Source organism: Bombus pyrosoma, linkage group LG4 (genome assembly GCF_014825855.1).
Source record: "Bombus pyrosoma isolate SC7728 linkage group LG4, ASM1482585v1, whole genome shotgun sequence".
NCBI classification, from domain to species: Eukaryota; Metazoa; Arthropoda; class Insecta; order Hymenoptera; family Apidae; genus Bombus; species Bombus pyrosoma.
The window spans coordinates 10978036-10988763 of NC_057773.1; the positions used below are offsets into that span (position 1 = coordinate 10978036).

Genomic DNA, 10728 nt, shown 5'->3' on the forward strand with positions numbered 1-10728 from the left:
TAATAGATTAAGAACTTCGTAGATAAAGTAAGCACAATCGAAATAACTTCTTAAATAAATATCATACAAATAAAAGAACTTAAAAATATAAAATATAACGTACCTGAAAAAAATTATTTATTTTTTTAATAACTACACTATAATTTTTTCATTTTTATTGTAGATTGTAAATGACAAATCTTTAAAACTTAAAATCGATATACATACATATGATTACAAATTACGTTGAAATGAATAAAAAATTATTAATAAAATGGAAAAAATTTTACGTTTGATCATTGATTACGTACAGTATAGACCTGATATTACACGGGATTCATGTCTCACGTTCTGAAATACCGACCTAGAAAATAATTGGTCTTTCTTACGCCCTCTACAATTTACTTCGGTGAATATAAGAATTATTTATCTATGATCAGAGTACTTATACTTTATTTTTCATAATATCAGGTAATATATAATCATTAATTAAGTATAGGTACTCGTTTGTGATATATGTATGTAATTAACAATTAATTTGAGAATACAAAAATGAAAATTCAAACGAAAACATAGATTTAAAAATATACATTCTTATGTTTCATATGTATGAAACTATAATTTTATTTGAAACTACGTAAGTGAAATATTTAACTATTACTCTACAGCAATATGTTATTTTGATAGTGTTCAATGCTTCTTGAAGTATTATAAAAATATTTATAATATAAATATCTATACTTCATTGCGATTACAGAATATCCTGTTCTATATTTTATCTATAATTTCATACAAGACTTTAGTTTTAATTTAAACATGTACTATTTTGAATCGATAGTGGCGCATGTGACACGAAAATGATAATCCGAAAACGTGGGACATGGAAAAACATTGTATACCACGTCTATTCTGTATCTCGTCTGTGCTTTTATACTATAAAAACCCTTCCACAGATACTTCCCTACCGTAGATATAACATCCTATTTGATGCTTGTTATATTGTCATCTTTCGTGTATGAATCGTCTGCTATGTAATGATGAATAGTATTTAAATTAAATTTACATAATATTACTGAAAAGATGACATTATATCATTTTGGAAATTGTTTAGCTTTAGTTTATGTTCCATATTATCTTACCTATAAATATTCAGGATTGTAAGTACATTCTAACCATTTCTAACCTATTTATAGTTATTATTTGATCATTATCTTGGAATTTATTTTGATTTCAATAATTGTACTACATATGACAATTAATATCATGTGATAATTATACTACATTAATTATAATTTAATTATAATTATAATTTATTTCTTAATGTATTTATCATACGAATAACACATTTCGAAATATATATATAAACTTTCAGATCAGAATATGGTGCATTTTGGAAATGTATTCAAGCTGGAGGTATTTACATATTTACACAATTAGTAAAAATGCTGGCACTTGCTACATTTTTCCCTACAGCAGATAACGTAGGAGGTGAATGTTATGATTTAATTGGTGTATGTATTCATATTTTTAATTCGTTTGTATTTAATTATTGATTAACTGATTTAACATATAATAAACTATATAGGAATTTTTAAAGTCTTCGATAGACTTAGCTGATTTAGTAGGAATTTTATTATCATTGAACAATATACCCGGTAAAGGGCATGCAAAAATTTTAACTGCTGGAGTTGGATGGGCTGGAGCTGAGGTATTACTTACTAGATTTCTCCTATTATGGGTAGGAGCAAGAGGCGCAGAATTTGATTGGAAATACATTCAAAAGAGTCTTGAATCTAATATTAATTTAGTGAGTAATAATGTACTACTACTTTAATAAGTAATACCTCGCAGGAAACTTTTTATTTTATTAAAATTTTATTTTTTATGTATATAGGTACAACATATAACTACAGCAACACTCGTATGGTTATGGTCACGACATGATTTAAAACGAAGTTTAGTTCCTATAGTAGTTGGTATGCTTATACTTACAGTATATAGGCCACTTATTTTAGATTTTCTCCTAGTATTTTTCTTAACTGGCCCATGGTCAGCCCTTATTGTTAAAGCTACTACTACTTTCATCATGGGTGTTACGACATTATATATGTATGCTGGTCTTGCTCATTCCATAGGCATCTTTTGAAGAACATTATGTGTATGTTTTAAAAGATCAATATTTTAATCATATTACCATACACATTACAAAGTAAATCTTATTCTACTACTAAATTATGTCATTGTTCTACTAACTTTTTATTTTATATAACAAAAAAAATTGTACCAATAACAATATTATGCATAGAAACAATCCTTTATTTTCTTTTATGTTACATTTCGATATTTAAACTTGGCATTCTTTTCACAATTTTCAAAACACAATTTGTGTTAGAAAAACGATTAAAATATTATTATTCTGAAATATCATTAAACTTACAAATGATAAAAACAAGAATGTAAATTTGGGTATATTTGTTAAATATGATCGTAAATACTTATCTTTTTAGGAACAGTAATTTTTTTAATTTTTCAGAGAATAATACAAAATTGTAATTATGTTGTTACTAGAAATGGATCTACATTATATCTAATCTTCATCTAATACTTTACATATTTTTATCAAGTCTTTATACATATTCAACGCACCCTAAATCTTATGATTATAATAAATTATACATATCACTTGTATTATTAAACTACTAAATTGGTAGAACAAGATAAATCAAAATTTCAAAACGTCTAAATTTATCATAATCTCTTCATCATAATTAGCCATTTGTAATAACATCATTCAAAGACAGTATAAATATTAATGTACAAAACGTGGAATAGTCCGTTTTAATACCTCTAAGATGGAGGACATTGCAATCTTCTAATTCCATCTCCTTCTGATTGACTATCGCTATGATCAGAAGATTCATCATCCGAAGAATCATCAATATTATCATCATCATCTTCGTCATCATCATCCTGATTTTGGTCACTAGAAACTCGTCTTACGTTTAGATTCTACATCACAATGTAAAATGATCAAATAAATTTTTGTAAAATTTTGTATTCTTATAATTGTCAATTTATATTAATCAATACACACTAGTCTTACTCTTTCCGTATGACGAATATGTCTTAATAATATCCAAAGCATTTGACTATCGAATGCATCGGATTCGGTAGTAGTTTCTTGTGCCCTGTTCATTGCGTTAGATGTAACACACTAGAATAGAACATATATAAAATAATAACATATATATGTTTATATCACAACAATTTTCGTAAATTACACATACTTTTTCTATTAAAGGTACATTTTCTATTTTTTGAAGTGAAGGTGGATCTTCGCAAGAAGGTGCCCAAACTTTCACATCACAATCAAGCCCACTTGTTGCAAGAATAGGAATATGTGGATGAGGTTCTAAACAATTTACCTATACGACAGAGTGTTATTAAACTTTATCATTATATTTTTAATAGATTACATACCACTCCTTGTTCATCTCCAGGCATCCAATTTACGATTGCTTCCGTGTTCTTGTCCCAGATAAATATATTTCCACAATCCGATCCAGATATAACAAATTCACTCTTTGGCCCAAAGAAATTAACCCCTTTCACTATGAAATATGAAATATAATAAGTGCAAATTTTCATTTAATTCTTGTAAAATGTACCAAACAATAATATATACCAGTAGCATTGTTCCTATGACCTTCATATTTATGAGCAAAATCTCCAGGTTGTGGCGATATTGCATCAAATAAATATATATCTTCGTCGTTATAAGATGCAAGAACTTCAGTTCCATCATAGTTGTATAAAGCACAAGTTACATGTACATGTTTCTTCTCAGTCTGCAATTCATGAAAATTAGGTTACAAAAGAGATATATAATTTTATTTTTAATTGTATAAAATCCGAAAAACATACCAAATGTGAAGGACATAATTCGTGTATTGGTTTAGATACATTTCGTCGGTCATATACTCTAACCCATTGAGACCGACCAGCAACGCAAAATTCGTTGCTTTTGAGAGGATTACAATGAACGCTGTACAATTGCACGTGGAAAGAACCATCTCTTACGACTAGCAACCTATACAATAAAATTGTTTTTATACATTGTGAAAAAATATGTTTCACAAAAGGCAACTTAAAAGACGTACTTCGTTGGTTTCTCTTCTCTAATATCTATAGACAAAACTTTTGCATCTTCACCAACAGAAACAATAACATGTGGCGTATCCGGATGAAGTGCAAGTTTATGAGTTGGCGCATTGTGCGTAGCTAATTTTCGTGATACGCCACGTCTAATATCTAATAAACGTACTTGCCCATCACGAGCACATGTAGCCATTAAATTTTCTTCATCGAATGGTAGCCATTTAGCCTGAAAATAAACAATCGCAATGATATACATTTCTATAACAATAAAAAAGTGAACAAAGATAAAATATATATTAACATATTTTCTAAATGGAAATATAGTCTATTACAAAATATATTTCAGTATACATACTTGAAACATATTACTCCTATGACCACTAGCAAAAGAATGATGTTTTTTTCCTATTGCCCAGTCCCATATGACTACATACAAATCATCAGAACCACTGGCTAATAAATTTCCTTTTTTATTAAAATTTAAAGCATTAACACAACCCTAAAAAGATTATATAATAAAGATTGCATTCTAGTTTTTTAAATACAAAGTTTAAAACATGAGATGTATACCTCATGCTCTTTAAGTTTGTACATAAGTTCAAAGTGTTCTACAACGTGTAAGGAACCGTAATATCTACGTTGAAACGATGGATTAATTCCCATTTCACGGTGAAGGAGTTCTGGCACTACAAACCAGGTTGGCTTTGGTCTTTTCTTCTTCAAACATGCAGGAGTATCTGGCTCTGACTCTTCTGATTCCTCTTCACTAGCTGTTTGTTCAGTATCAAAATTTGAGTCATTTGATAAGAGAGACTCTTCCAATTGTCGCAAATCCTGTTCTGTTACATTTGATAAAAGAGGCTTTTCTAATTGTCCCAATAAAACCAGTTCTTATTTCTTGCAATGTTTAATGATAAAAATGAAATTTATAAAATAAGAATAATGAATGTAACAATACATACCAACATATCCAGCATGTGAACTATCATTATCAATTTCTAGTCCTTCTTCATGATTCTTTGTTTCCCTAAGAGCTGCAGCTTCTTCAATTTCTGCATTTAAATACAATATAGTATCAAAATCTTTCAAATATTACATGTCTCTTTTTAACTATTTACCTGATCTCATTTCGACATCTTCAATAGTCTCTTCACAACTATCCTTTACTAATTGTGCATTATCAACACTTTTATTTTCTGATTTTGATTTATTACAAACATTTTCATTTAATTTTTGATGTTTACTCGATTCTTCATTAAATATATTACTGTCATCACAATTATCATCATCTACTTGAGCTACAAATTAAAATCAATAAATGTACATTAAATAATTATAAAAATTTGGTAACTATCAAGATATTAAAATATTATTAAAACACCTTTTGAAATACTTCTTTTACACTTATTTTGATTACTAGAAGGAGAGCTCGGCTCACTATCATTTGACGAAATTAGAATATTGTCTTGTGAGGTGGTTGCTTCTGATAATGTTGTAGAATTAAAAATAGAAAATGATGTTTCTCTTAAAGAGTTTTCATTCTGATTTTCTTCAAATGAATTCTTCTTATTAGCAACATCACATTTATTATCAACCAAAGGTTCAACAAGTTGTTGTATTATCTCATTTGTTTTATTATTAGATGTAGATAATTCAATATCATTTACTTCTTTACGCACATTATGGCAATTTTTAGAATCCATCTTTTATTATCATTAAACCAAGGTCTTGCATATAATAAATGTTTCACTTGTATTTTTCATCTATTAATATCTATATTGCAATTTAACTTTACCTGTAATGTAGAGTTAAACGAATATTGTATTTAACTCAGTATAGTTATACATAGCGTAATCATTATGATGATATAACCAATTAAAATTTGCTTTTTTACATAAAAAATAGTTGAAAATATAAAGAATAAATGAAAAAAGATAGAATGAAATCTTTCTATTCCAGATCTTATTTTCCAATACATTAATTCCAAAAATCACTAAGTATGCTAATTTGTTTCTTGATTAATAATTATTTTTATACAATAGTAGAGTTTTGAGAGGAATTCTGAAAAAAATATTGATCTTATTTCTTTATTTAAAATTCTAACCAATAAATAATATTTGGATGATTCTCCTGCTTTTAGTATTGAATAGTATTTAATAACTTTTTATTTTATTGAGATTTCCAATATCTTTAGAGTACATTATTGATTTCTTATATGAAAATCCAATCTCAATTACTCAAATATATGCAGGTATACTTACAGACCCTTCTTTAACCAATCTTCTTGGAAACGAAGTTTTAAAAAAATATTTCATTCTATGTTTTCCATTTATTTTTATATAAATTTTATCTAATATTTAGTTCTATTACTACAAGCATACCTTGTATACTGTCACTTAAGTCTCAAAAAAGAAGATATTTCTTGAGTAAAGTAAAATTTCATTAAGAGAATGGATATTTTAGGAACAAATAAATTATATATTCAGATTCCTGGAAATTATCCTATCAATTTTTAGTACTACATACAGGTACAGTGTTGCAAAATATAAACAAAATATTTAAAAAACGTAAAATCAACAGTTTAATCACGTAAAGTTATTATAAATTCCACTGTTTAATTTACCAATAATTATAGATTATTCTGTTATTAAATAAATTTTTAAAAATACGTGATTTTGATCTTTTTAGTAGAACATAAGGATACAGAAAAATATGTACATCTACAAAATGTTAACATAAGCGTAATCTTATAGATTTAGGTACTGCGTTTTACAAAATACAGTTAACTATAACCATCGACAAGTGACAGAATCAAAATAATAATTACACTGACCTGTCATCCATGAAAACATATTATTTTTATGCATATGTAAATATACGAATAAAAAATTCGCACATTTACGTGTTATATAAATTTATTGTCCATTCTCTTTTTTTGTAAATGAAATTAACTGATAAAATGGCTGATACTTATGAAAATGTTTTATTGTTAGCTTACAGCAGAGCTTAAGTTCCGAAGCTTGAACAGTTTCTTGCACTCTGCTTAATACTGCGGGAAACACGTGTGTACATTAACACAAACTTTTTCTCTATTGTTTTCTGTTTAGGAAACAAGATATAAGGAGACAGAATTTATAATATCTCTACTGAACTATTTCTGAAATTGTCCTGTTTTATAACGATGACGCGTAGCGGCTGCAAATCCGCATTTGGACCACGCTTTGGACAAATAAGATTCACCTATGAAAAAGTGATCAACGTGATGATAAAAAATAATTGACAAATTTCATAACGAGGCAATTTTCATGATTCAGAAAATAGATGGAGCAGCTATTGCACAAAATATTTATATGTATATATGTATATTCTTCTTTATATTTAATAATATAAAATTCAGATATTACATTAAATCAGATTATTATATTATCTTGCCGTTTGTTAGCAATAAAAAATCTATTATTTGGAATTTTATGATTTTAATTAAATTCGCAGTATTTGTTAATATTTTATGCGTGGAATTTAAAGGGAATTGTAAACTATCCTAAACACGTGAGTATCAAGTCATTCTCCGATCAACTTGTAGTTTGTATATATATGATACTTCTGATAATACTACAGACGAGTATGATACTTGTGATAGTAGTGATAGTACATACAATTCATAATACCGCATAATTAGAGGACCTAGGAATTAAAAACTTTTCAGAAAAGATTTTCATAAAGTTATAAGCTTGTTAAAGTATTAAAATTTTTGTTGAAACACAGTGTTTCATAAATTTTTAAGAAGTGTGTCTACTGTTAAAATTGAGATTATCTTATTACAGATAATAAAAATTAATTTTTTCGTAAAATGAAAAAATGCAGACTTTGCATATTTGTGTACTTTTAAAAAACTTTCAATTGTTTATAAATGTTACTTAGCGTACAATGTACAATACATAAAGTACAGATTCATGAAGGTTATGTTGTTATAAACAGAAGTGTTTAAAAAATGGCCAAAATAATAAGCTTTTTCCGGACTATACGAAATAATTGGAAAAAATCTCTGGTGGCATGTACAGCTGCAACATATGGAATTTCATATGGCAAGGAAGTATACGAGTAAGATACGAAGTTTTAGTCTTAAAATTGGTAAATTCATTCTACTGTTGAGATAACATTAAAAAGTGGTAATATTTTTAGTGCTAACCAATTAATGAGACAATATTGTGAAAGTGTATCACAATATGGTGATTTTCCACTTCCAACAAATATAAAACCACGCCATGTAACCATTATTTTAAATCCAACTGCTAAAAAAGGGTTTGCTTATGTTTGATTTGTAAATTATGTTTCTACTTATAGTTTAATTATTGATTAACTATTATCCTTATTTGTAGGAAAGCTAAAAAGTTATTTCAAAATTATTGTGAGCCACTTTTGCATTTAGCTGGAATTGCTGTAACTGTAATACAGACAGACTCACAGAATGATGCTCGTAAAATTATAATGGATTTAGATACACCTACTGATGCTATCATAGTTGCAGGAGGAGATGGTACTTTATCTGATGTTTTAACTGGATTAGTAAGAAAATATGATTTCAATCTTAATTCAGTCAAACAGTGTCCCATTGGTATTTTACCTTTGGGACAAACAAATAAAATTGCAAAATCTTTGTATCATGAATATGATGATCTATCTGATATAAAACAAGTGATAGAGGCAACAATGGCAATTATACATGAGAAATCAAAAATGATGGATATGATTGAAGTTAAACCTATTGATGTATGTTTCTGTTATATACATAGCAAATTTTTAACTTTTTCAGTAACTAAAAATCTTATATTGTTTTATAATTAAAGAATAATCCCGAAGAACCCGCAAAACCAATTTATGCTATGGGAACAGTGGAATGGGGTGTATGGAAAGATGCAAATGCCTCTGCCAATAAGTATTGGTACTGGGGATTTTTAAGAAAGTACATATATCTTTTTCCTTCAATATTTTGGAATTTGCACGATATTCACATTAATGTAAATTTATATTGCCTAATATTATGTATTTACTGTACAGATATGTGACTTATGTATTTAATGGTTATGAAGAGAACTTAAACAAATATTGTGATGCAGTATTAAAATATACACTTCCTTGTGAAGGTTGTTCTCGTTGTAGTCAAAACAATCTAATTTCTAATTTAAATACAAGGTGGTGGCATGTGTTTCTACCAAGATATAATGCCTCTAGAGGTATGTTTTATTATATTCAGTACATATAATATCTCAAAATAAGCACAGGATACCATATTTTTTAGATAGCATTGATTTTAGTAAAAGAATAAATGAAAAATGTGATGTTCTCCATGAACTACCTATATCAACTTGTGAATTGCATATAGCAACTTCCAATATAGACAAGTTACAAGTTGAATCATCACCACCATCTTTAAAAGTGAAAATTGGTAATTAAACTAATATCATATGGAATAAAATTAAATATGTGTAATCAAGATCATGGAAAATTACCTCTATTATGTAGGTCCAAAGGATATCAACTACTTTTCTTTCGTGTCTGAAGGGTGGAAAAAAGAAAAAAGTAATAAATCGTTATGTAATCAAGTAGTGGAAGCCAAAAAAATTGAATTAACTCCACAAAAGGTAAAATTTCATAGTTTGAATATTCCAAATTTGAAAGATTATTTAATTTCTATATGTTGATTCATTTATAGACCGATAAAAATCATACATTATACATTGACAATGAGGAGTATGAACTAAAGGCAGTTGAAATCAAGCTGCTTTCGCAGGCAGTAAAAGTATTTTGTCCTCAACTGAACAGTTAACAAAAAATATATATATATGTGTAAATAAAATTTAAGATCTGTTTATTTGTTTTAAACCTTTATGTCTTACTATATTGGAAAAAAAGTAAACATCAGTAAAAAAATTAACAAAGTTTTTTATTATTATAATATATCATAAATATAATTTATGATTGCTTCTAAATATATACTCTTATCACTTGAACATGACACTTGTGAGTATATAATCTATTTTTACCTAGTTTGTAACATTTTTATGTTATGTCATATTTATTTTACAGTATGATATTTATTGTTTTAAGTCCTATTAATTTTTTCTAAGATACTACATCGTAAACAGCAGAAAGCGCTTTGATATTCGTGTCACATTCATCAAATAATATTTTCATCATATTCATCAGATAATCGAGAAGTTAGGATTCGTTGTGCAACGCCATCATGTAATAATAGCCCGGAGCCGATTGTCTCTGTATCTTTTTAATATAATTCATTGAAGAACGATTTAGGTGTCATCAAATGAGTAACACATATCGACGAATTGGTAGAACAACTTGATTGTGGTGGTCAATGGGTATTATTAACACTTATCGCATCTTTTCGTTAAGCCGTGCTATGATTCATGCTTATAGAACACGAAAACATGGATGGCGACGTAAGAGGGAATAATCTAGCAATCTCGTAAGTCCGTTCTTCAATGAAATTATTTATTATGATAGCTGTGTAATAGAAAGTGCGCTCGGAAGAACTATGAGAAGACTATTATAAGCGAGTTTCAAGGGAATATA

The 10728-nt window shown here is 27.7% G+C and overlaps 3 protein-coding genes across 10 annotated transcripts; 2 read left to right on the plus strand and 1 right to left on the minus strand.

Annotated features, from left to right (window-relative positions):
- The first annotated feature begins 813 nt into the window (after positions 1 to 813).
- LOC122566967 (transmembrane protein 147) lies at positions 814 to 2810 on the plus strand. Of its 2 annotated transcripts, XM_043724977.1 has the most exons (5): positions 814 to 1136; positions 1352 to 1490; positions 1565 to 1786; positions 1874 to 1955; positions 2034 to 2810. In XM_043724977.1, exons 1-5 carry the CDS (start codon positions 1060 to 1062, stop codon positions 2123 to 2125), a joined length of 612 nt encoding a protein of 203 aa, XP_043580912.1. In that variant the 5' UTR covers positions 814 to 1059; the 3' UTR covers positions 2126 to 2810. The 2 variants fall into 2 exon arrangements, with proteins under 2 accessions (XP_043580912.1, XP_043580910.1); XM_043724975.1 differs by having other exon boundaries at positions 817 to 1136; positions 1874 to 2810.
- Positions 2480 to 7460, minus strand: LOC122566961 (DDB1- and CUL4-associated factor 8-like). Of its 6 annotated transcripts, none has more exons than XM_043724958.1 (13): positions 7136 to 7460; positions 5519 to 5932; positions 5256 to 5435; positions 5100 to 5189; positions 4708 to 5003; positions 4493 to 4636; positions 4140 to 4363; positions 3904 to 4069; positions 3665 to 3827; positions 3460 to 3590; positions 3267 to 3404; positions 3083 to 3193; positions 2480 to 2988 (listed from the first exon to the last, which is right to left on the minus strand). In XM_043724958.1, exons 2-13 carry the CDS (start codon positions 5838 to 5840, stop codon positions 2827 to 2829), a joined length of 2127 nt encoding a protein of 708 aa, XP_043580893.1. In that variant the 5' UTR covers positions 5841 to 5932; positions 7136 to 7460; the 3' UTR covers positions 2480 to 2826. The 6 variants fall into 6 exon arrangements, with proteins under 6 accessions (XP_043580893.1, XP_043580889.1, XP_043580894.1 ...); XM_043724954.1 differs by having other exon boundaries at positions 3074 to 3193; positions 7136 to 7456; XM_043724959.1 differs by having other exon boundaries at positions 3074 to 3193; positions 4708 to 4976; positions 7136 to 7453.
- A 277-nt stretch (positions 7461 to 7737) lies between these two features.
- Positions 7738 to 9994, plus strand: LOC122566965 (acylglycerol kinase, mitochondrial). 2 transcript variants are annotated; one of them, XM_043724973.1, is made up of 9 exons: positions 7768 to 7876; positions 7962 to 8238; positions 8320 to 8439; positions 8517 to 8907; positions 8985 to 9100; positions 9196 to 9371; positions 9437 to 9583; positions 9661 to 9779; positions 9851 to 9994. In XM_043724973.1, the coding sequence occupies exons 2-9, from the start codon at positions 8129 to 8131 to the stop codon at positions 9962 to 9964; spliced, it is 1293 nt and encodes a 430-aa protein (XP_043580908.1). In that variant the 5' UTR covers positions 7768 to 7876; positions 7962 to 8128; the 3' UTR covers positions 9965 to 9994. The 2 variants fall into 2 exon arrangements, with proteins under 2 accessions (XP_043580907.1, XP_043580908.1); XM_043724972.1 differs by having other exon boundaries at positions 7738 to 8238.
- The last annotated feature ends 734 nt before the right edge of the window (positions 9995 to 10728 follow it).